The sequence below is a fragment of the Enhydra lutris genome, unplaced genomic scaffold, assembly GCF_002288905.1.
Source record: "Enhydra lutris kenyoni isolate GAN:26980312 unplaced genomic scaffold, ASM228890v2 scaffoldscaffold75, whole genome shotgun sequence".
Lineage (NCBI taxonomy): Eukaryota > Metazoa > Chordata > Mammalia > Carnivora > Mustelidae > Enhydra > Enhydra lutris.
The window spans coordinates 4300959-4326467 of record NW_019154159.1 but is presented as its reverse complement, the minus strand read 5'-3'; the positions used below and the strand labels follow the sequence as shown (position 1 = coordinate 4326467).

At 54.3% G+C, this 25509-nt stretch overlaps 1 protein-coding gene across 1 annotated transcript in view; it reads right to left on the bottom strand.

Moving 5' to 3' along the window:
- Positions 1-25509, bottom strand: part of LOC111160428 (ring finger protein 213) — a 105292-nt gene that overhangs the window by 71668 nt on the left and 8115 nt on the right. The window contains exons 2-14 of the mRNA XM_022523545.1: positions 24097-24404; positions 17941-18447; positions 17588-17710; positions 16801-16976; positions 16102-16260; positions 15573-15769; positions 12190-12473; positions 11250-11506; positions 8871-9068; positions 5773-5995; positions 5139-5194; positions 3855-4008; positions 951-1118 (exon numbers count right to left, since the gene is read on the bottom strand). Coding sequence (XP_022379253.1) covers positions 951-1118; positions 3855-4008; positions 5139-5194; positions 5773-5995; positions 8871-9068; positions 11250-11506; positions 12190-12473; positions 15573-15769; positions 16102-16260; positions 16801-16976; positions 17588-17710; positions 17941-18447; positions 24097-24404 — 2810 coding nt within the window. The remainder of the gene's footprint in view (positions 1-950; positions 1119-3854; positions 4009-5138; positions 5195-5772; positions 5996-8870; positions 9069-11249; positions 11507-12189; positions 12474-15572; positions 15770-16101; positions 16261-16800; positions 16977-17587; positions 17711-17940; positions 18448-24096; positions 24405-25509) is intronic.

Here is a 25509-nt window from a genome sequence, read left to right as displayed (position 1 = left end):
TCTGGAAGTGAGCCGTGAGCCGCAGACACTGGTTGCGTCACCCCAGGCAGACGGGAAGGAAAGCCACAGGCCGCTCCAGGATGGGAGTACAGAACCGGGCGCTGGCATCCACACTGCTGGCCTGCTGGCCACCAGCCAGGAAAACCTGCAGCCTCTAAGGATTATAAGCTTTCGTGGCCAAGGTTTTCCTTTCAGGCATTTTCCTCAGTGGCCATCACCTCTCTAGTTTTGGGGGGAATAAGAAAGAAACGGACAGGATGTGTAGACAGCCCTGCAGGACATAACCCAGTCCCGTAAAGCCAGAGGCGTCACACGGTAGGTACATTGATGGGATCGCCCAAAATCTCGTGTCAAGCATGTAGATCATTTTAAGTGGGTTCTTCTCAACACCATGGAAGGTCAAGTGGTAGACCCTTCATAACTTGTTGGAAGTAGGAAGAAGACATTAAGGCATTAGGATAAAAAACAGAGGAAGTAAGGCACCCCCAGCCTTCAGCACGTCCCTTTCTTACCCCTCCATCTCAGAGCAACGCATCCACTCCTGCTTGGGTGACCCCTCCATGGGCCAGACCCCCCAGTGCCCTTGTCCTCCCCCACCTCATCCAGCCTCGTTCTGGAACCCTTCTAGCCTTTCTGAGGCTGATTTCCCTCTTCTTTGACTTCAGAAACCCTTCTGCCCAATCGCCTCTTCAAGTACTTATTGTCTCCACTGTTTCCTGACATTTCCAGCCATAACTACCTCCCACCTTCCTTGCTCAAATAGAGCCCAAAGGCCCCTCGCCAAAGGCCCCGTGTCCCCGCATTTCCCACGAGGCCTGTCACAGGGGGCCTGCAGGTGGTATGACCAGCACTGGGCTCTCCAATCCCAGGATGGAGCACCAGCCGGCGGCCAGCACATCGCATCCCTGCTCAGACCCCTTTGGGCAGCGTCTCAGCCCAGCAGGGCTTACCTTGATTTCCTCCTGGTATCTGAACGTGACACCTGATGTGTAGGTTTGCCTAAAGATGCTCTCCCGAAAAATGTCCCGAAGCCAAGATCTCGTCCCAGCGACTGTCTCCTGGAATACTGTTTGCACGGAAATCTTCCCAGCTTCTTTTCTCGGCCCTTTGGCTGAATCCTGCTAGAGCAGGGGAGAGAAGGTATGTAATGGTCCCCGAGCTGTGACTCAGGCTACTCTGGAGACAACACTCTCCCTTCCCAGTCCACAGCAGGCCCTAGAGAACAGCAACCTCTGAGTCACAGGAGTGCCTTCGGGACACCTGCCTCGCCAGGGGCTACGTTCACGGTGCTTCAATTTTCCTGGACTCTGGATTCACTCTGAGAGCTGACAACTCAGTCAAAGTGGGGGAGGGGTGGGAAGGACAAGCATGCCGCCATGAACCACCCTAGCAGAGGGGACCCGGCCTTACCAATGAGCAGATCATGCCAGCCCAGGCCACGCCGGTACACCTTCCCCAGACTGGCTGGGTAAGGGCGCACCCCAAATGCAGAGCCACCACCAGCTCAGAGACACCCTTCCCCCGGGGCACCATGCAAACCCCTGATCCTTGGCCACAGAAACAGCCCAAGGTGGGACAGAGGTAAACCCAAATCCATGCTCACCACCCATGAGGCCTCCCCTAGTCCCTCTCTCCCTCTGGAAAATCCGAGTTCCATGGGGTCGCAGGCTCTGGCGTGTCCCCCCACCACAGCAGGAGCACAGCCATATGAATACAGGCGTTGGAACCCCCACCTCTGCAGTGGCTGCTCCCTGAGGCTCTGGAAGGGTCTCCCCAGCTCTGTGCTAGCCTGTGTTCCTCAGCGGAGTTCCACAAGTTAGAAGTGTCAGGACCCACAACGGGACTTGCTGCTACTCCTCCCTGCGGGATGCTCCCTGAGAACCACCGCGTGCCCTCCCTCCCAGCTGGTGGCCAAGCAGATGCGGTTCCCGCCACGGGAGCTGATGCTGCGGGGGAGAGGGCAACAATCCACAGACAGACAGGCAGGCAGACATCTGGGCGTTAACCATGGTGAGTGCCAAGTAGGAAAGTACAAGGTATTCTCAAGACATACGAAAGGGAAGATACCCAGCCTGGGGCAGTAAGGGGCTCCGTCCCTAAAAATGAGGAGGGTGCCAGGTGTGTGGGAGGGTGGGTAGAGGTGTGCCTGGCCAGCACGCCGGATCACTGGATGGCAAGAGGTGGCAACGGTTCTCAGCTGAAATTTGGACATCTCAGCACTTGTTTAAAATCCCCGAACGGTGCAGCACCTTCTAGAATAATCAAGAAGCTTCAGCATGGCATGCCTTCCCTGCGATCTGGGCTTACCTGGACCTGGCTCCTTTCCTGCCATAGTCCATTCCTTGCAGGCCCTGGGGAACAGCAACGTTCCTCCTCCCTGACCCCGTGAGGGCTGTTTCCTCTTCATGGGAATGCAGGCCCAGCCCCTGGTGCCCAGGGCACCTTATCGACCCTCTAGCTTACTGTCTGTCCCTTGTGGTGCACTTATGTGTTCACTGGGTGGCCCCCCAGAGACCTCTCTGGGAGGCGGGCCTTTGTCTCTCCCATCCCCCTGTCCTCTTCACCGGGCCAGGCAGAGACGGGCAATTAAGTGAACAGCCCAAGCCTGAGAATCTAGGCTGGAAGGCTCACATGTGTGCTCCTTGCTTTTCTCACTCCGGTGTCCTGCCAATCCAGTGAACCCTCTGTGTCAGGACCCAACCGGAAGCTGGTTGAAAACACATCACTTTTGTTGAGTGCTAGTTTTGTAAAACTTTTTGTTTTTATGGCATGGATAGAGTATTTTTACCAGGATGTAGATTACACCGGTCTGGGATTCTGACCCACATTTAAGACTTTTTTTCTGCAGGAAAATAGACCCTAGAAAACTAACAAACTTCCTAAACACAGTTTATTTGGAATTAGGCACCCACCTGTGATGGTTTAAATGGCACCTGATTCATAAAAAGCAATCATCTTATCAATCATAGTTATTTTAAAATGTGTCTTTGATATCTTAAAGCCGAAAGAGTGAAAGGAAAAAGGTTAAAACATACATTGAATTCTTCTCCATCATTAACGTCACAGTTCTGAATCATAATACAATAGACCAAAAGTTGGTTAGCCTCAATATAAAATCTCCTATCATTTTCAAATTGAAGCCCTTAAACTCAAGCATGCAGAGTTCAGAACAAGAAGCAAATGCTGTTGTGAGCGGCGACGGGCGTGAGCCTCGGAGACATGGTGTTGGGTGACGCAAGTAGACACAAAACACAGAAGGTCCAACGACAGCCAAAACGCAGGTTTGGTGGTAGGAGACAGAAGGTGGTTCCCTCTGGGAGGTGTGCGGAGGGAGTAGAGGGAGAGGGCACAGGGCGCTGGGGTCTCCCTACAGCTTGATTCGGGAGGCAGCACAAGGGAGGCTGTGTGCAAGGCCCTGAGGTGTGTACTTGGGCCGTGTGGAGCTGCCGTACTTACGGAACAGTGTGCAGGAAATGAGGTCACGTGGGAACGACCATGCATGGATACGTACTTTGGGCACATATTTTGGGTACCTTGCCTGACTTCCCAGCCAGCTGCACTGTTCTTCCGTTAACCCATTCATCTGATGTTCTGTACGTTGACTCCTGCACTGCCTCTCCGCCTCCAACTGAAGCCCTAGGAGGGCAGGGGCGCAGACTCACTCACCAAAACATCCCCAGTGTATGGAACAGAACCCAGCATGGGGCAGATGCCCAACAAATATTTGAGGAGGGGATCAGCCATTCTGTGTCCCTCCAGCAATCCTAGAAACCAGCCGATCCCTGTTCTGTGGTGAGGCCACTTGGAATTCCATACTTATCGTGGGTGCGACACGGTGTGTGCGGTCCACTTACCACTAGAGGCTTAAGTGAAATAATTCTGCAAACAATCTCAGCAGATAAGGCGGGCAGCTCATAAAACTTTTGGTCTTTTGTTATTCTGCAGACAGTTTCATGAAGTTTCAGGCACACAGTCAAGTAGGACTGTATCAAGGGCTCCTCAAGAATCCTACCCCGCAAAGAGTCAAGAGAGATCATTGAAGTAATTTAGGAGAAGTGACAAAACAGTATCCATTTCCCTGACGAGATCCTTCCCTTCAAAATACCTACGAGGAGGGCATGGTTCTGATCCCATGTAGGTTAACATTGGGAATATTTCAACAGATCCTGAACTTATGACCAAGATAAAAAAGGAAACAAAGTCCTTTTGGTTTGCCTCCAAGGTCTGAACTCTTTAGACAAAAGCAAGTGAAACTATTTCCAAGTGTAGTCCCTTATTTGAAAGAAAAAAACGCTAGGGGTGTGTATTACTGAAGATCAGGATACTAGATAAACTTGAAAAAATTTCAGAAAGATCCAGGGAGGGAGGCAGGGAGAGAGGGCTAGGGAAAAGTGCTAGAATGGGCACTGTGCGTGGAGACCACATCTCACCTTCCCCGGCTGGCACAGGGCCCGAGCTGATGGGACCTGACTGGAGCGTGGTGTGGCAGGTGGCAGGAGAAAGGCACCGTGGGGGTGCTTCTGTGGGACCCAGGGGAGACCTTGAAGCCGCGGGGCTTGATAATAACAGAGATCTGACCCCCCCACCATCCTGAACACCCTAAGAATTCAGGTGAAGTGATATGGAAAGAGCTCCGAGAATCTCAGGAAACACCTATCAGCACGTGTGGGTTTCTACTGTTCTGCATTCCGCTGTATAGTGTGTCCCTTCGGGGTGTCAGAGGTCATACAAGTCTGTAGGAGCAAATGATTTCAGATAACCATGTAAAGCTAAGTTTGATTTTTACGTTCAACTGGCCTGACTTGCAAAAAACACACAAAGACCAACGTGAAAGAAATCCAGAACACGAGCGTGAATATGTAATGTGGTGATCATCAAAAAAATAAATGGAGGCAAATGTGTAGGAAAAAAGACCAGATGGAAATCAACCAAAATCTTAGCAGCTGATATTGATTATTTTCCCTTAAGACAAAACCAAACCAAACCAAACCAGGATATTAATAGCTTAAAAACAAGGTTTGATATACACTGAGGGCCTTCTGATTTCAACAGTAAATATGGGACACGGCGGTCAGTTCGGGGGGAAGGGGGAGGTAACCTCATGCAAGACAGAGGCTGCATTTCACTTTTCTACTTACTTGTCTTGAAAAATATCCAGGAGGTGCAGCAGCATTTGAAAAATTTCCTCAATGTTCTGGGGCAGTGAAGAGAAAAGATAAGAAAGAGTTAATCATGATGCCACCATCTTCCTGAAAACAGAACTGAAAAAACAAAACCAACCTAAATAAGGCAAATATAAGTTCTTTTTTCTCTACATGGATAGAAATGTGCCCAATGGGTTTTTTCTACATGGGCAGAGGTGTACTCAATGGGTTCTTTTCTTTCTACAAATGAGTTTTAAGATGCTCAAGAACCAAGCTTACATCTTTCACAGATAAAATTCCGGATTTAAGATTATACTGTTTTCTGCACTGCACAAAATGGGAAAGGAGAGAGCAGCTGTGTGGACCCTGTCCGGACCTCCCCCAACACACACACATACACAGCCTGACCACTCCAGCCCCCCCCCCGGCCCCGCCCCAGAGTTATGGCAAGCAGAGCAGCCCTGCAGCCTAAGAAACAGCAGCCCCACCACATCTCCGGCTTCAAAGTGCTTCACCCTGCCAGGATTTCAGAAAAAAGGAATCACGGGTCCTGTCTAGTTTGATCTGCTTTTGCTTATAAGCAAGGACTTGAGATCCTGTTCCGGACAACAGACAAAAGACAACAGACCTCCCGATTTGTGCTGAAGACTTGTCTAAGCCCTTGAAGCTGGTACCAAGTCCCTAGAAGGCAGTCCAGGAAGCGAGCAGGGGAGCGACTCAGATATTCCATGAAGTTCTTCATATAGTAGACTAAGTTGCTCAGAGGCAGCAGACTGAACCAGGACCGGAACAGACACACATCTACGTCCAGCAAATGGCTCGACTCTCCCATAAGGTCAATCAATCCAATCCTGGATAAGGGACAATGGGAACAGAAAGGCAGCCTTAGGGATCAGCACACACAGATGGAGTGAAGGTAAGTACAGTCATGTTAGAAGAGGCCCATAAAGTTCAAACTTTAAAAATAACTGAATCAAATAAAAAGCAAACAATAACATATTAAGATTTCACCAAAGCGGATGAACCTTGAGGACATGACGCTGAGTGAAGCCCGCCAGTAGCAAGGACGGACACGCTGACTCTACTTCCGCGAGGTCCCCAGCTTGCAAAAATTCGAGGAAGCAGCCAGTAGGATGGTCCTTACCCGAGGGTGGGGGAGTCGGGGAAACAGAGATGTTGCTTAATGAGGACAGAGTTTCAACTTGAAAAACCTCTGGGACGGAAGGTGGCGACCCAGCCATGTGAGTGGGCCAGATCCCACTGAAGTCCACACAGAAACTGATCAGGAGGGCAAGTTAGAGCATGTGTGTATTTTACCACAGCAAAAAACTACACGAAGATATAAGCACTTTTTCCAGCTTCGCTGAGATATCACTGACATCTAACATCGTAACGTAACATAACGCGTACAATGTGTTGACTTGATACACTTCCCCGAGGATTAGCTAGCACTAATGCCACATCACGTGACCAGGACTCCTCCTCTCATGCTAACAACATGTAAGCTCTCCTCTCTCTGCAACCTGGGAGTCTATCATACAGTATCACTACCGAGAGTCACCACACTGTGCCTTGGGTTCCCAGAACTTCCTCATCTTCTAGCTGGAAATTTGTACAATGACCAACATCTCCCGATTTCCCCCAGCAGTTTCCGTCCTACTCTGTTTCTAGGAATTTGACTTTTTTTGATTCCACGCAAATGCTATTGTACATATCATATTCCCGTGTGTGTGCACATGTGCAAGTGTATGTATGCGGGTCTCACATCTCTGTTACCCATTCATCGGTCAACAGGCACTCGGTGGTTTCCGTGTCTTGGCTATTATGAAGAATGCTGCAGTGACCATGGGGTTGCACGTACGCCTTTGAGATGCCAATTCCATTTCCTTGGGATACATGCCCACAGGAGGGACCTCTGGTTCAAAAGGGTGTAGCACTGTTAACTTTTTGAGGAATCTCCATACTGTTTTCCATACTGGCTACAATGATGTATGAACTAATTGTTTTGATGAGCTACTAAGTGAATGCTTCAGATCGAACAGTCCAAAGGAGCCCAGTGAAGGTCTTTAAATCATACTGACTCTGTGACATTGTACTGGAGACCCCAGAAGATGACCACTGGAAAATCAATAAAGCTGGGGCGCCTGGGTGGCTCAGTGGGTTAAAGCCTCTGCCTTTGGCTCAGGTCATGATCCCAGGTCCTGGGATGGAGCCCCGCATCGGGCTCTCTCTCTGCTCAGCGGGGATCCTGCTTCCCTTCCTCTCTCTCTGCCTGCCTCTCTGCTTACTTGTAATCTCTGTCAAATAAATAAAATCTTTAAAAAAAAGAAAAAGAAAATCAATAAAGCAAGGCACACAGAAGTCCCGGGAGTACAAGGACCCCATGGATGAAGGTTCATGGCACAATAAAGGCCACGTATGCCTGAAAGGGACGATCTTTAAGACCAAGGCTGGTGTTTGCCATTCCCCACTGTTAACAACTAAATTTCTTCCAGACGGTTTGTACACCACTGAAGGGTCCTTAAAATGTATGCAATGATATAAGAAATCTTTTTTTTCCTTGATATAAGTAATCTTAACTGGGCTTTAACTTCTAAAGGTTCCAATAATAGTAAAGGAACAATATCTTAATTTACTTTAATCCCTATCAGCCTATGGACAGCGGTGTACTGGGTTGCTGGAGGGGTGGGAGCAGGAGAGACCTGGAATCTTTCTCTGACCCAAGACAACGTGAACGGGCCAGGGGGTGGGGGAGCACTGTGCTTGCCATTGCGTAGAAGTATTCCTCTTTTTCAAATTTTTTATCAAATTTTTATTTCATTTGTGTACTTAGGTTCGATTACCATTTTTCATTTGTGGATTGTGCATTCTGTGTCTCCTCTAAGAAAGCTTGGCTCACCTGGAGACTGGTACTTCCCTACCCCAAGACTGGCACGTACCATGGGCCGAGCCTTTGACCGGGCAGGCCTGCCTTCAGGGATTGAGCTCAGGGAAAGAATTGGACGGGGAAGCAACAAGGATGCTCGAGGAAGCATGCGCGCTTACAAAGTCAGAAACAACCTGCCCAGTCCTTGCTTAAGTAAAAATAAATTCTGATGAGTAAGCAGTCATTACAACAACGTAGCCGTGTGTTTACTGACACGGAGTCGCTCACAAAATACTGTGAGGTGAAAAAAAGCCTGTTTGGAAAACAGAATAAAGAGCCAGTCATTTGGGGGCGCCTGGGTGGCTCAGTGGGTTAAAGCCTCTGCCTTCTGCTCAGGTCATGATCTCAGGATCCTGGGATGGAGCCCCGCATCGGGCTCTCTGCTCAGCAGGGAGCTGCTTCCTCCTCTCTCTGCCTGCCTCTCTGCCTACTTGTGATCTCTGTCTGTCAAATAAATAAATAAAATCTTTAAAAAAAAATAAAAGAGCCAATCATTTGTCGCTGTTATCGAGCACGTCACATGCCCACAAAGCTGTGTTTGGACAAAATCAGAGAAATGTGCATGCCAACGTGTTAGCAACAACGATTATCTCTGGGAATTCAGGCTTGTTTTGTTGTTGTTGTTGTTGTTGTTTTTAATATTCTTTGTTACATTTCTTGTATGTTTAAAGTTTGTTAAAGAAGTTATTTTAAAAGATCACTAGAAGCAGAAACGTGTGCACCCAGGGGGCCGCTGGAGATCCCCGAAGCACGGCTGTGATTCCAAGATTTACAGACGGAAGTGCAGATCCGCAGCTTACCAATCTAGCCTTCTTTCCCGAAACTCAGAGAAGGAGATTCCTTCCAGGGCCGCCCAGGTGTCCTCAGGCTGCATCCTGGAGTCCTTTCCTTGGGGCGCCGGCGCCAGGCAGTGGTGCAGGACGGGCAGGGTGAGCACCCAGAGGACCACTCTCTCCTCCATGCACCGTCGGCACAGGTTGACCAGGAACTCCCGCCAGCTGCGAAGGGGGCAGAGAGCCCGAGGTGAGCTGGGATGGCCAGTGTCCTGCCCCCCGGCGCTCTGACAGCCCCTCACACAGAGGAGGTAAGGAGCACTCAGGGTGGCTGAAAAGAGTGACTAGCCCCAGGGAAAACGTGGCTGCATGAGACACGGGGACGCCCTCGGCACCCTGCGAAGCGTCGGGCCCCGGAGAGGCCTTCTGTGCAGACCCACAGCAGACGTCCATCCCCTTGACAGCTGAGGTTCAGGGGCTATGTGACCTGTGAGCCCAGGCCCTCTGGCGACAGTAGGCCCAGATACGAAGCCACTTTGCCGGCGCAAGGGGAAGCCTGTCAACCACACGCGGCACACTGCCTTCCGTCACAAGACAAGAATGCTCGCCGCTTTTCGGAAACCCTCCAAACACACCTCGTACATTTGCAGCCAGTTCCTCTCCCTTAAAAAAACGTAGTGTTGCACTCAGTGTTTCAAGTTTGTAAAACCAAGAGACAGATGTCCCAGTAAGACACTGCTCAGGGAAGGCTGCCTCCTACTGCCCTCCAGTTCTGTTCACACAGCTCCTGAGAACAGCGTAGGAAGGGCCTGAAATCCTGGGGTGCTGAGCGGGGCCCCTCCACCCGAACGATGGAGGCTCCTCAGGGCAGACCGGTGACCGCCGAGGCCCAGGGAGAGCAACCCCCTTGCATCCAGGGGCGTGCCTCACTGGGCCCTCACAGTCCATCTTCAAACCCCAACCCCTGCAACCTTGCACACACAGGGTAATATGGGACATTTTCAAGTTTTCATGCTTGTGGGCACTGCTCCTGGGCTCCCAGAGAAGCAAAACTTTGACATTAACAAAGGGGAAAATGACTTCAACCACGGGCTCTATTTCTGCCAGGAGCACACACCGTGTGTCTGCTTCATTAAAAATAAATAAATAAAAACCAAAAAGGAGCATTCCAAACAGAAAGATAAGAAAAGAGAAAACAGGGACGCCTGGGTGGCTCAAGTGGGTTAAGCCCCTGCCTTCGGCTCAGGTCATGATCCCAGGGTCCTGGGATTGAGTCCCACTTCGGGCTCCTTGCTTGGCGGGGAGCCTGCTTCTCCCTCTGCCTCTGCCTGCCACTCTGCCTGCTTGTGTGTACTCTCTCTCTATCTCTCTCCCTCTGGCAAATAAATAAAATCTTTAAAAAAAAAAAAAAAAGAGAAAACATGTCCTGGTTCCCACAAGATTAAAGTATTACACATACTAAACACATAAGGAAAAGTCTGTAACTTTCTGAATGTCTGTCTTGATGATCTGAAACTCCTTCCACAGAGAGCACACATCACCCTGCACCCCGTGTTCCCTCCCTGGAGCGTGTGTGCTCCTCTTCGTGGGTTCCAGTTGGCCGCTTTAACTTGGGCTCAAATAAAATACTTTTCCTGTTTCATTCTTCTTTTTTTAAGATCTCATTTTTATGTGGCATGCCTGGCTGGTTGGGTCAGTGGAGCGTGCGACTTTTATCTTAGGATTGTGAGTTGGCGGCCCACATTGGGCATGGAGCCTACTTAAGAAAAAAAAAACTAACAGGCACCTGGGTGGCTCAGTTGGTTGAACGACTGCCTTTGGCTCAGGTCATAATCCTGGACTTCCAGGATCGAGTCCCGCATCCGGCTCCCAGCTCCTTGGGGAGTCTGCTTCTCCCTCTAACTTTCTCTCTCATGCTCTCTCTCACTCATTCTCTCGCAAACAAATAAGTAAAATCTTAAAAAAAAAAAAAAAACTAATAAAAAAATAAATTTAAAGATTTTATTTTTGAGTCATCTCTACACCCACATGGGGCTCCAACTCACAGCTCCGAGATCAAGAGTCGCCCGCTCCACTGGCTAAGCCAGCCAGGTGCCCCACTTCCTTTATTTATTTTTTTTAATTTTATAAAAAAAAAGGTTTGTTCCTTTTGGGTCGCCAGGGGCAAGGCATGGTACAGCATAAAGCTTCTCAAAAGCAGGCTATTCGACAGAAGAGTAATAAAAGTAAAAACAAAACATATGCTAGGAAGAAGGCCGGCGAGGCCAACACTGACGCGGCAGGCGAGGGGAACCACGAGCAGGTTTACTTCCGGCACATCTGCATCCGGCCCGCGACCAACACTCATTTGTAGAATCCGATCACTCTTAGAAACAGCTATAAAATCATTTCACACACACACAATACCTCTGACATGTTCCAAAGATGTGGCTTAGGTCACTGTCAAGGTCTCCTGGTGAACGCGCGTTGGAGGAAAGAAGACTACAGAGGATCTCCAGGTCATTCTTCGATAAGGGAATGTCAAACTTTTCCACAGCAAAAAGGAGGATCAGGCCCATTCTCAATTTACTCTTTACTGGGCTGTCTTCAAACAGAGGGTCCCCACTTCTTCCCAGAAACGGTGCTGCCTGTTTTTTCAAATACTCCCACAGGTTTCTCTTCACCTGATCCCAGGAAAGAAGACAGAACCATGGACTTGAAGCCAGCAGGGGTGCGAGAGGGGCCCCTTCACGGCCCTCAGTGCCCTGTCAGCTGGGCAAGGGACCAAGGCCCCCAAGAGGCAGAGACGGTTCCATGGAGGGGCCGCCCCACTGCCCTGCCTCCCCAGCTAACCCCGAGCACCCCCTACTTCCCACGTCTCTGCTGGGAGATGCCACCAATGGTGCGGTCCAGAAACTCTGCCCGGTGGAGGGGCCCTTCATGCTTGCAAGGGCCCAACTGCCATCTCAGAAATGGCCCCAGGCTCCTCTCTACACTGCCAGGGCCATCCCACAAAGCAGGCAGAGAGGTGATAAAGGAAGGCTCCACCTGTTCCTTCCACTCTGCCAGAAGCCAGGTGGAGGCGTGAGGGGTGAGGGGTGAGGGGGTGGGGCCAGGAGAGGACGTGGGGGGGGGGGGGGCCAGGAGAGGAGGTGGGCAGGGTGGGGCCCGGGTAAGGAGGTGCCGGTCGGGGAAGGAAGAAAGAAAACCAGGAGGACAGAGACTCCACAAGCAGCAGAGCCTGGACAATGGTGAGGGTGAGATCTGCCCCCACCTGCTCCCCAGGGATCCCCTGGCCGGTAGGAAGTGGGGTGATGCCGACTGCATAGAAAGGGAGGGGAGGGGCGTATACTCTGACACCCAGTACCTCCTTCTCCTCGTACTGCAGAGAGTGCCAGGGCTGTGCGTGGCCCTCGTAGATCATGGGTACTTTCACGACACAGTAGAACTGCTGGAGCTGGGTGAAAAAGCTCTTCAGGTTGGTGGCGCTCCAGGGCTGCAGAATGCTGAAGATGCCGTCCAGCATGACGGCGGCCGCCACCTGCTTACCCCTCACCAGGTCCTTCCTTATCCCGTCTGTGAAGGAACTCACCATCCTCTGAAGCTTCCCCGGGCTCTTCATACGGACCAGATCATCATACTGGTGCCAGTCTAAGAGCGAAGAGAGGAAAACACCATGCTGCGGGCCATCTGAACGCGGCGACCTAGACACCGCCCCCAGGAGGCCGACGACCCGAACGCAGGAGGCAGAGGAAGGGAAGGAACTGAACTCATGTGGGCCACGGTCCCGCCAGCGGAGGGGCAATGCAGGAACCGCTGTGTTTAGGACACGGACCCTTGCCGCCCCATAGTGATGAGAGGGGGACCCAAGGTCCCATGATCTGGCTGGCGTGAAAATATTTGAAACGTGTCTGCACTAAACCAGACGGCTCAGCACACTTGGTATATGGGATCATTAGAATACGATCGCACAGAGGTTAAGAATTCTATCCCAAAACCGCACTCACTAACAGTTGAGCACCCCACTTGGCTGAGTTACTGGACCCAAAGGCTAGTTTCCTCTGTGCTGGGAGCTGGGATGCCCACTCCACGCGGGACAGACAAGACAGAGCCCTTGATGCAGGGCAAGGGCTGAGTCCACCCCTGCTCTTGGGATGAGGTGCAAAGGTACGAGTGTTGATTAGAAAACCCGACAAAACCAGCTGCAAAATAATCAGAAGACCAGGGGTCAGTAAGACGGCCAGAGGCAACATGAACACATGAACTCAGCCACGACGATCAGGATGGGCACGTGTCCGGAAGAGCAGGTACCCCGCATCCCGCTGTCGGCACCGAGGTCCTCATTCACCCACCTCTGCTCCACCCCAGCCTGGCCAGAACTCAAAATTACTGTTGGGAATTACTGCTTTTCCTGCTCTCCGTGCCCGGCCTCCAGACGCCCACATGAGCTGCTGGTCTGGCCAGGCCCACATCCCAGAGGGGGAGGGAGTGCCACCTGGGTCACCTGGGCAGGGGACACCTTTGACACTGGGATGGGGGAGAGGGGGCCATCAGAGGCTTTGGTCTCTCAGAATCTACCAGAAGAAAAGAAAGAACATGTTTAAGTTTCCAACCCACTAGAGAAAACGAAAGAGAAAGAAGTTCTGCAACTTAGAAAAAATACCCAAAAGAGGGCATGAAAACAAGGTGAACAGAAAAGACAAGTCAAGGTGGCCAAAGTCTGTCCTCCAGCAGCAGTCGGGATGAACGTGGGCAGGCTAAATGCATCCACTAAGGACGGTCAGACTGAATGAAAAACCACGACAGAAAACAAACCAATGAAAGCCCAGCGAAACAGACAGGTGGCCGGAGAGGCAGGCCCCAGAGCGAGGGCCGAGCAGAGACGAAGGCGGTGATGGAGAAGCAGAAGCCGGGGGTGCAGACAGCAGGCACACCCCCCTTTCCAGGCAGAACGGCACCGGCACGTGGCAGAGGGACTGCGGAGGGACAGTGGAGGGACGGCAGAGGGCTGTAGAAGGACTGCAGGGGCACCATGGGGGGAAAGCGGGGGGACCGCAGATAGTGGAGGGACCGCAGAGGGACAATGGAGGGACCTCAGAGGGACAGCATAGAGACTGCAGAGGGACAGTGGAGGGCTGTGGAGGGACTGTGAAGGGACAGTAGAGGGACCACGGAGGAACCACGGAGGGACTGTAGAGGGACCATGGAGGGCCGTGGAGGAACTGTGCAGGGACCATGGATGAACAGAGAAGGAACAGTGGAGGGACCACAGAGGGACCACAGAGAGACAGAAGAGGGACAGTGGAAGAGGACACGGAAGGACAACGCTCAGGCGCCCCCCCAGGCGGGCGGCCCTGGTCTGGGTCTCTCGGGGTGCGGGGCTACAGCCGGAAGCCCCCACTCTGGCGGCCTGGCCACTGCCACTCACGCTATGCGGGGATGCGTAGAGGGAGGAAGGGGGACAGCCACCCCTGCCCGTACTGCGCCGGGAACCAGGAGACCTGCAGTTATTTCAAGTGCTATAGAGGAGCCGCCGCGGCACGGGACGGAGTGGACACGAAACCCCTGCCATCACCCCGTTCCCGGCACCTTCCACGCCCCTTCCCCAACCGTCTGTAGCGCTGACAATGACCTCCGAGGAGAGCCTGCCAAGGCCTCCCCACGAGCCGTCCCGCAGGTCACCAGGCCTCACCTCCGTCCCGCTCCCACACCCCCGCAGCCCCAGGTCCGCACCGCCACCCTGCATCGAAGGCCCGCGGCGCTCGGGGCCGGGCAGCAGCAGGGAGCAGCGCCGGGCTTCACGCGGGAGCCGACAGACACGCCAGCCTTCGAGAATGGACTTGACTATCAAACAGGCTTCATCTACTAGATACACGAGGGTCCGCGCGCCCCCGGCTCGCGGCTCAGTCTGGCTCAGCCCACGGGGACGCCTGCCACAGACCGGGCACCAGGCCACAGAGAAGGTCCTCGCACATTCCCAAAGCAGAAGCCACGGAGATCATGTATAGGTAGAACACACACTGCACACGCCACAGGCCACACACGCCGATGTGCCACGTGCACGCCACACACACAATGTTCACACACACACCATGTCCCCACACACTCCACACACACCGTGTTCACACACACGCCACATTCATAAACACACCATGTTTACACACACACCGTGTTCACACACACACACACCATGTTCACACACACACTACATACAATGAGAAGAAAAGAGAGCAAAAAAAAAAACGGGAAAGACGAGACAAGGAAGCAATTACACATGAACAGGAGAAAGGAGACGAGCGGAGGGTGGCCAGGACACAAGGAGCAAGGGTGTGGGTGCGGGCAGGGGTCTGACCCACAGTCTCCGGGGCAAGGGGTGGGTGCCCATAGCTCCAACCTCGTCCTCCCGCCCTGAACCTTCTTGCCAGAGCCCTGTGGCCCCTCCGCCCAGCCTCTCACCCCCTCACCCCCAGCAGCTTCACCCTCTCTGCCCGTGAGTAAAAATCCTTATCCTGGTTTCCCCTGGGAAGTGAGCGGTTCCGTTACACTGATCCAAAACGGGCTTCTGAACTTGGGTTTCTTCAATGCAGAGCTAGAGGCTGGGGGCCAGGGCCCAGGGCCCAGGGGCACGGGCAAGGGCCGTGCCAGCCCAGAGGACCCACGGGGGCCCCCGCTCTGCAGAGGACCGGCCACTTTGGGAGGCCCAGCACCGGCACGCCTGAGCCCAGGCCAGGGGCCCCACCGGCGACTCACCTCCTGAGCCCAGAAGCTCTGCCTTCACCTGCAGACAGCGGTTGACGTGCTCGTTGCTCTGCTGAGGTTTGCAGATGTACTCGTAGTCGATGCTCTTGCCGTGCATGACAACGTACTTGTACGGAATGGCTTTATTCAGGTACTGCCGGGAAAGGACGGCGCTGCCTTCCACGAGGAACCCGTTCTCGTACAGGTCTCTGAATCGACAGGACACCGGCTGGTTATCCAAAACAGAATCCTAGTTTGAACATTTTACCTCTCCTCAAACAGCCTGGAGCAAACCCAGAGCTAGAAATCACTGCTGACCAGAGGATGCTTCTAGAATGAGACACAGTTTGCAGACAGAACCAACACTAAGTGCGGTGACATAGCACAGAAGCACATTCGAGGGAGTATCTGTTTGGAGCCGTCGTTTTCCAAAGCGTGAGAATGTTAGCAACGTGAAACAAATCATGATTTCAATGTATTTCGAAGACCGGCTGTTCCGTGCCTTCCCCGAGAGAGTCCCCACGACCCCCAGCACACTCACTTGGTGCAGTGCATCTCACAGACGTTCAGATTCCACTTGGGTTTCCCAAACTCCTCTCCCCCCTTGACAAACACTTTGTGCACGTTGGGGTCAAAGCCGACGTCCTTGGAAATGATTGCGTGGAAGAACACCGTGATCCTTTCCTGGAGACTCAGTGGGCTGGAGGAAAGCATCAAAGGAAACACGGATGAGATCTAGATCTGCCTGCCCCCTGCGCACACACATGCACACTCACACACCATACGTGCACAACAGGGCCTCTGTTTCTTGACTGCTCACACACACCCCGGCGGAGTGCAACAGCGTCCACACTTCAGACAGACCCATGCCATTTGGGTCCTGCTGGGCCCCCCTCACGGTGGAGGAGAGAGGTGGGCTTCTACTCACAGGGTGGGGGGCCATCTCTGCCTGGCTCTGAAGGGCTGGGGGCTGTGGCGGGAGGGGACAGAAAGCACTCTGGGACGTGCCAGCCTCTCCCCTGAGATCCATAAGGCTCATGTGGCCTTGGGGACCCTGGGGGCTGTATGCTGGAGCAGATCACCAGCAAGGAATGGGGACACGTGGCTCCCCACCACTCCCCTCCTCAGCAGTTCCCCCATTTCCCCAAAAGAGTCACCAAGAAGGGCAGCCTGGGAGGCTGTGCCTGCGTCCCTGGGGCAGGTTGTGTCCTTGCTCCCAGGTGCCAGGGCTCACACCTACCTCTCCTTCACTTCACATGCTCCCGCTTTGCGCTTCTGTTGCTCCTTCTCACTTTTCACCGTGGCCGCACAATTCTTGTCATTCCCTCCCGGCTTCTTCGGAGCCCCTGGCTTGGCCTTATCACTTCCACCTGCTTTGTCTCCAGCAACGGCCACCTTCTCCTTGGTTTCAGCTTCCTGGAACAAGTAACCAAGCCCATTTGCCCCCTCCAGTCAATGCTTGTCACAGCAGCCAGAGTAGTCATGTCCCTTCCCCGCTCAGAACCTTCCGTTGCCCTCTGACCCGTCTGCTACAGCCTCCAAGAACCCCTCTGCAACCTTCTTTCCCTCACTTGCTCCTGGGGTCACTGGTTTCCTTACTGTTCCCAGTACAAGTCTGCCACCGTCTGCCACAGGGCCTTTGCACCTGCCATTGTTGCCTGGGACGTGTCCCCAGAGAACTGCATGGCTTGCCCCTGACGCTTGCAGATCTCTGCTCCACCGGCACCTCCTTGAGGAGACCCTGCCTGGCGACGCTCTCTCAGCACCCACCTCGGCTCCCTCCACCCGCACCATGCTTTTCCATGTGGCCCTCCCTGTGCCTAACTTCGCTTTCTGTCTTTCCCCCTATAGAATGTGGGCCATGATGGCAGGAATCAGGTCTCCTTCGTGGCTGCATCCCTTGCACCCGAAAGGGAATCACTGAATGACAAGGAAGGATGAAATTTAGAAGGAACAGGGCCCAAAGGAGCAGATGGTGGGACAGACAGCAGGACGTGGAGGCTTCCAAGACAAGATGCCTTCCCTACCTGGCGGAGCTCTGGGGAAGCAGGACAGCTTGCGGGCAGCTGTTTCGTTTTCTGAGTCTTGGCTTTCACTTTTTCCCCAGCCCCTCCCTCAGGCTTAGCGGGCTGGGCTGCAGCAGCGGTTTCCTGGAGGAGACAAAGGCCCCAGACGTCAGGACCCAGGCGACAACTTGACGGGGACAGGTCAGCGCTGCCACCAGCCCAGTGAGAGGGACCAGTGGCTCAGGGAGGGGTGTCATCCCAGGGAACAAGTCCCAGAGGTGCCCTTCCTGGGCAGGGAGGTGACAGCAGAGCTGCTTGGCCACAGCCAGCAGTCCAGGCACAGTGGACCCATTCATCACTTCCCGACAACTCACCCCAGAGGCGTGAGCCCCGGCCTGCCGCGCGGGGCTCTGTGGTTCCATCTTGGGCTCATAGGCCCGCTTGGACTCAGGAGGCAGGACTTCCTGATCAGCACCTTCCTTCCCAGGACGGTCTTTGCTGGCAGAGGTGTTTGGACCAGCCCCCTCCTGGGGGGGGCCCCTGCCCTTGGAGGGCTCGGGGGTGTCGTGGCCCTTCCCATTCAGGAGGGCACCTCCCCCAGTCTGGTCCCGCGGAGGGCTGCCACCAGCCTCAGCCTGCCCCATGGGCCCTGGGTGGTCACCACCTTCTGGCGGAGTCGGGGCGGTGCCCGGGGGCTGGCTCGGCTCGCTGGTCGGACCACCTTGCGGGGCCCTGCTCTGGGGTGGGGCTGGGTCCTGGAAGCAGGAGTTGGCAAGCGAGCTGACGCCCCCTGGGACGGAGGTGGCCTCCAGCAAGGAGTCTGGCTCTGCGGAAGCGGAGGCATTCTGGTTCTTTCTCTTCCTCCCTCTCTTCCTTTTGCTCTGAACAGAAGAGACACTCGTTATATTTCCTGGGGTCACTACACTCTACCAACACTTTCCTCCAATTTCCTTTCAATGTCTCAAGTACGTCAAGCTTGGTCTGACCAAACCCCCTCATCTCTGTCAGATCTGCCGGCTCCTTATCCTGGAAAGACGCGAACCGTCGGGGCGGGGGACAGAGCTGCAGGACAGGCGGCCGAGCAGTGCCGGCCACACCCTTCGTCCCGGCAAATCACAGCCGAGAACCTCCCCTGGGGCTGCTTCCCATGGGACATCCCGAAGCGTGCTGCTTGCAAGTTCCAAAGCGGACGTGACCCCCCACGTGCCACACTCCAACATCCAAGCCGTTCGGCCGGGAGGTCAGGAGACCAAAAGCAGACGGGAGTCTGAACGGCCCTTTTTAGCCTGGAGTTCCCTGCTCAGGTCAGCGCTCCCAGAAACAGCTTGTGGGGAGCAGCGGGAGGATGCCCCTCTGTGGACCTGGCCGGCACCCGATGCCCTATCTCTCGTGGGACACAGCTCTGGAGCAAGGGAAGAGTGGCCAGTGCATGAAGTGCCACTGGCCTGTAAGTGCCGGAGACACAGCACTGGGCTCACCACCTGCCGCCCCAGGCCTGGGGTCTGTTGGCCCAGTTCTAGGTCAGGTCCTGGGTCTTCTCCAAGCTCTGCCCGCAGAAACCAGCAGGACACACGGGGCCACCCCAGCGCTGCGGCCTTCGAGGGAGACTTCCTGGCCTGTAAACGGACACCTGCTACCGTCGCACTGGCAGGAACAAGGCTTTAAAATGGGGGGGGGGGGCGCTTGGCCTGCAGTGGCTCAGATGGGTAAGTGGCTGACTCTTGATTTCAGCTCCGGTCATGATCTCAGGGTCGGGAGATTGAGCCCCATGCCCGCTTGTCCCTCTGTCCCTCCCCCGCTTGCTTTCTCTCACTCCCTCTCCTTAAAATAAATAAATAAATAAATAAATAAGTCTTTAAATAATAAAGAAAAGGTCATCTAAGGGCTGTGGCTGGCTCAGTCAGAACATGCGACTCTTCTTCATCTTGGGGTCTCCACACCACGTGGGGTGTGGAGATGACTTAAACAAATGAAACTTAAAAGAAAGAAAGGTCATCTAAGGCAGTAATTTGTCCAACACCCGTGGGGGTACAGAGCACTAAACATGCAGACGGTAACTCGGCAGGCATGGGGGACCTGGGGGTCTGCATTTCCAATGAGCTTCTGCCTGGGCCGCTGGAGACCAGGAGGACCCGGGCAGGGCCCGGAGCACTCCCCTGGGAGCCCCGCCAGCTCTGCTCCGACTGGACCCTGTGCAGGGACCAGGAGCAATAGCGCAAGGCTTGTTCCCGCCCCACGAAGCCAGTGGTTTCGGGAGAGAGGCAGACTATGTAAACGGATGGTGTTAAGTGTGTGGGGAAGGCCAATGGCAAAGGGGCTGGGATCTCAGAGGTGGCCTCTAGCCTGGAAGGCTTCCTAGAGGAGATGGTGCAGGCCGAGCCTGAAAGCCACTGAAACCCTAATAAGATGGCTTCGCCCATTCCCCAAGGACTCCCTGGTCCTGTACTGTGTGCGAGCGGCCGGAGACTTGCTCACCCAGGTAACAGCCCGGACCGTGGCCGGGAGACCCCCGCTCACGGCCCGCCCACCTCACCCTGCACTTGTCCTGCTCCCGCCGCCGCCGGTATTAATCCTGGGTTTTATTTTCTGCAGTTTATGGCGCTTTGACAGTTGGGGGTCCTTGCTAATCCTGGAGCCCGCCCCGCCCAGGGCTAGCTCACTCTTAGACTGTGGAAGACTCCCTTCCATTTGCAAACCAACCAACCCAGAGCCCACACCCTACACACCTCCCTCCGCCACTGTTCCTCTGCCCTAAATCATCCCAGGGCTGGGGACACAATGGCTGGCAACACCCCGACAGCCCGGAGCCCACCAAGATCACTCAAACCAGCCAATCCTGAACTTGCCCAAACTTGCCTTGCCCCCTCCTCCTCTCGGCCACCCAGGGGCTTCCCCGCATGGCACGATCCCTCCTCTTGTCACTCAGCCACGTCCATCAGTTAAATGCCCGACACAATCAGGACGCCTCCTTGCTGTCCTTTCCTGCTTCGATGTCCCTCTCGTAGACAACTCCTTCCTCCTGTCCCCTGGGCAGAGGCCATCCCTCCTGGACACACTCTGTAGGAAAGCGAGCCCACCTTGCCCTCCCTCCGCCTGACCCCCACAGGAGTACAACCTTGCCTGAAAACAATGCATTCTTTACTAATAATTTTCTCTTCCATCCCCTTTCTGCCTCTAGAAAACCTTCCACTCAGCCTTTTGGCGCTCCTTCCGTTGCTGGATGGGATGTGCCTGATTCGTGACTCATTGAATAAAGGGTCCTGTCCTAGCCCGGGGCCCTGGCCCTTGGTTCCCTGGCAGAGTCCCCTCCACCCCGTGGGAACACCCCAGCTGCACCCACGAGCCTGTTCACACACGCACGTGCCGTCTGACCGTGGCGTTCTGCAGGGTCACTAGGGACTGGCCACGAAGCCCCGTGAGCGAATCCCCAGGGACGACCCCTCAGCATCCACCTGTGCTCTCCTCTCCGGCTCCCTTTCGCGGGTGGGAGCGTGTGCATTTTGGCTTTTGTTTTCAACCCCTCCTGTGACAGTGCCACACACGGCTTTCTGACACCGGGGTGAAAATCACAGAACATACAATGAGCCATTGCACACACTCTCTATCTAGTTCTGCACATTTTCATCCCCCCTGAAAGGAACCCCATGCCCTCCGAGCGATGACTCCCCACTTCCCTCCTCCAGGTGCTGGCAGCTGTTCCAGGAACAGCTTCTTTAGCGCTTCTCATCCTTAGACATCCCAGAGGTCAAGCTCCAGAACACGGTCTGCAGGGCTCCCGTCCTCTGTCAGAACGGGCGGCACCTTCAGACCCCCAACGCGGGGAGGGAGTGGGGCGAGGCCAAAACCCCACAAACCAAGCTCAGCCGCCAGGGCCAGGTCTCCTGCTACGGAGACTTTCCAGACATGCAACTGAACTTATGCTCTTTTGCTCAGTGTGGCTGGTGCTTCCCTGGGAGGGACAGGACCCCGCAGGCCCCTTCTCTGCCATTTTCACTGGTGTCCCTTTACGATTCTTGGGGTTTTCTCTTATCTCTTTTTGTTTATTTAGTTATATGATTGGATCGCAAGAATTTCCCCACGGCTTTCTTCTTTGAGAAAATAACAGTCAGAGGCCACAATACATTCCGGCCTAGGGACAACCCAGGGGGCCCTGCCCAGGGTGGGGGAACTCAAGAGGGTTCCAGCCTATGGGCCACTGAAGCTGGGGCTGCGATTAAATCCTCTCTGAAACCCTCAGATGCCTTTCTGGGGTCATTTCTCATAATGAAATCAGAGAAGAAGAGCACCTGTCTCGCTGGGGTCCCACCAGACTACCCGCAGGTGCACGGAGAGCTCCACCCCAAATGCTGACTTTAAATCCATTCTTTAATTTTATAAGTTTCACATAAAAGCTCACGGTTCTTTTTATTTTCCAGGTTTGAGTTCAGAGGTGGGAGCTTTATAAATTTATAGGCCATTTATTTAGAGACTATAATCTACTATTGACCCACTTTTTCCTACTGGGTTGTTTACTGTTTTCTTCTTGATTTCTAGGAGCTTTTGACATACTGAGGCAACTCACTCTTCGTTAAAAGTACTTTTATGTGGGGCACCTGGGTGGCTCAGTGGGTTAAAGCCTCTGCCTTCGGCTCAGGTCATGGTCCCGGGGTCCTGGGATCGAGCCCCACATCAGGCTCTCTGCTCAGCGGGGAGCCTGCTTCCCCCTTTCTCTCTGTCTGCCTCTCTGCCTGCCTCTCTGCCTCCTTGTGATCTCTGTCAAATAAATAAATAAAATCTTAAAAAAAAAAGTACTTTTATGTAAATAAAAATATTCTATGTTTCTCCTAGATTGTTTGCCCTTCATTTGTGCTTATCATATTCTATGACGTTTCTAATTTAAGTCAAAGACACTGATCTCTTGTTTGTAGTCTTTTCCGTTGCTTTAATTACCAGAAACTCTTTCCCTGTTCAGAGATCAGATACATATTTACACATCCCCCACCCCTGTTCTTGCAAATACGAGGTTCTGACTCAGGGATGTCTCTTCTAGTACAGCGATCACCCCCAGAATTCACTGTTTCACTGACTACGGCTTTGTAACTCGTTTCTGTTTGATTTCGTGCAGTAAGTCCCACTCAGACTTTTCTTTTTCATAGTATTCTTGGTTATTCTTGCCTATTTTGGAAAAGAGCCTTAAACTCACTCTGGTTACTTCAAGGTTAAAAAAGAAAACCCAGGGAGCACCTGGGTGGCTCAGTGGGTTAAGCCTCTGCCTTAGGTTCAGGTCATGATCTCAGGGTCTTGGGATCGAGCCCTGCGTCGGGCTCTCTGCTCAGCGGGGAGCCTGCTTCTTCCTCTCTCTCTGCCTGCCTCTCTGCCTGCTTGTGATCTCTGTCAAATAAATAAATAAAATCTTTAAAAAAAAAGAAAAGAAAAGAAAACCCAGTACTGCTGGACTCAGAGTCGAGTCCTCTCGCGGTGCCACGTGCCCTCCTGTGGGGGGGCACCCCCCCGCACCCACTCTCAGAGTTCACCTGAACCTTCACCGTCCCACGTCCTGCTCAGGACAGCGACACCCCAAGGGGAAGGACACACACTCACACACAAACACACTCAAAAATCACACTCACACCCCTACACCCCACTCACACCTCACACACACACACACACCGTCCACTCACTCACATGCATACCACACACATACACACCCCACACGCACCGCTATCACACCAGCTACTCCCGCACACCTATCTACACCCCACACCGCACACCCCACACTCCCACCACACGTGAGTACCCCCACCATACGCATCCACACCACATGCTAACACGCCCACACCACACATACCCAACGCCACACACATCGCACACTAACAAAAACCTCACCCGGCCTCACACACTAACATACACCACACCCCATACTCCTGCACCCTCCACACAGCCCACTCACACCCACACGACACAAATCCCACACTCACGCACACGCACACTACACACTAACACACACTCTTACACATCCCCCGCTCTCACCTCACATCACACCCCTGCCACCCGACACACCCCCCCCGCACCGCCGCACCCCGCACGGTGCCCCCCCTAACCGCGACCCTGCTGGCTGCGCGTCTGCCCCGCTGGCCTGACGCTTCAAGGAACAACTGAGAAGAGACAGGACACCGGCCCCAACCCCGACACGGAAGGACAGCATCGTGTTCCCGCGTCCAGCAGGAGCCCCAGGCCGCTGGGTCCGCACAGGCCGAGCAGCAGCAGCTCAGGCTTGCAGACCCAGCGGGCCTGGCGGGGGAGCAGAACCCAGAGCCGTGGCCAACCAGCCGCAGAGACGGGGCTGCCCTGGTGCTGCCCCGCGTGCAGCCATCGGGGGCGGGGGGGCCACACCGAGCCGCACAGTAAGGATGGGGGGGGCCCCTTGTTCCGCCTCGGGTGCGACCACAGCAGCGGCAGCTTGCGGGCCAAGCAGGGGGGAAATGGGCCGTTGCTGCTCCTCACAGACCACCCCGCCCCGCGTCCCGCCACCAGGGCCCAGGACTACTCACTCTGCCCACTCCTGGGCCAGCCAAGGAGACACTGGAAGCGGGCTCGTCCTGATCCTCCTGCAGGAGGTGACTTGAGTCCGGGGACAAGAGAGGGCCACCGTCCTCCCTCACCTCCTGTCCACACTCCATCTCTTCCTCGGGGTCTGAGGTCACCTTGGGGTCACCGTCCTCCTTCAGTTCCTGTTCACACTCCATTTCTGCCTCAGGGTCCGAGGTCACCTCGGGGCCACCATCCTCCTTCAGCTCCTGTCCACACTCCCTTTTCTCCTCTGGGGCCGGCACTGCCTCAGGGTTGTTGTTCTCAGAATCTGCAAAAGTCCACACATGTGGGTCAAGTCTCACGGTAAAGCAAGGAAAATCCCGGAGGAAAGTCCCGTGAGGACACTGGCCAGATCAGCCCTCTCCCCCAACATGCACTTTCCCTGGGTGCAATTTCTGCTCTTGGGTGGGCATGACGGACCCAGGACCCCGGCTCCAGCCCCAAGGAAGAGGCCGAACCCCCGGGACAGCACGTGCAGTCGGACTGTCCAGCTCTTCCCGACGTCGGCATCAGCAGAGTGGCCCAGCCCTGGGTCTAAAACAGAACAAGCCACTCCCCTCCCTGCCCGAGGTGCTTCTTCCTCTCTTCTCAGGGAGAGGCGCCCCACTCTCAGCCCCTCTCACTGGGGCTCCTGGCCCGACCCAGAGCTCCCAGCGCCTCCCTGGTCCCTGCCCCCATTGACCCTTGTACCCCAGCTGCTTTGCTCTCAGAGTCGCCCCTGTTTACAACCACCATCCCCAGAGGGGCCCCCTCCCAAACGGAGTCCTTCAGGGACCCTATTTTCAAAGCTGGGTCCCCACGTCCCCCCCCAACTCCAGATGGCTTTCTACTTGGAACCTTCCTTCAGCCTGGTCTCCAGAGCCAAGGCCTGCTGGGCCCCGCTTCTGAAGCCCCTTCCTCTTCCTTCTCCTAGGCCCTGTCTTATGCCCAACCTCCCCTCTGTAAATTCTGGAGAGCAGGGACCAGTGCTTTGCTTCCCTTGGAGCCTCTGGCATTTGGGACTTGGCCCTCAGAAGTCATCCTTTGGATGACTGTAACAAGACTCAGAATTAATAACAACTACATTAAATGGCTAAATACACATACTTAGAACTTTGAGTTGCCCCAAGATGGGCTACTTTGTCATGAAGACTATTTTGAGCTGAAAAGACTCAGGAAGAAATTTTGACCTTCCCCCTAACTGCTTACAAGAATTGAGAAGGATGGGGTGCCTGGGTGGCTCAGTGGGTTAAAGCCTCTGCCTTCGGCTCAGGTCATGGTCCCAGGGTCCTGGGATCGAGCCCTGCATTGGGCTCTCTGCACAGCGGGGAGCCTGCTTCCCCCTCTCTCTCTGCCTGCGTCTCTGCCTACTTGTGATTTCTGTCTGTCAAATA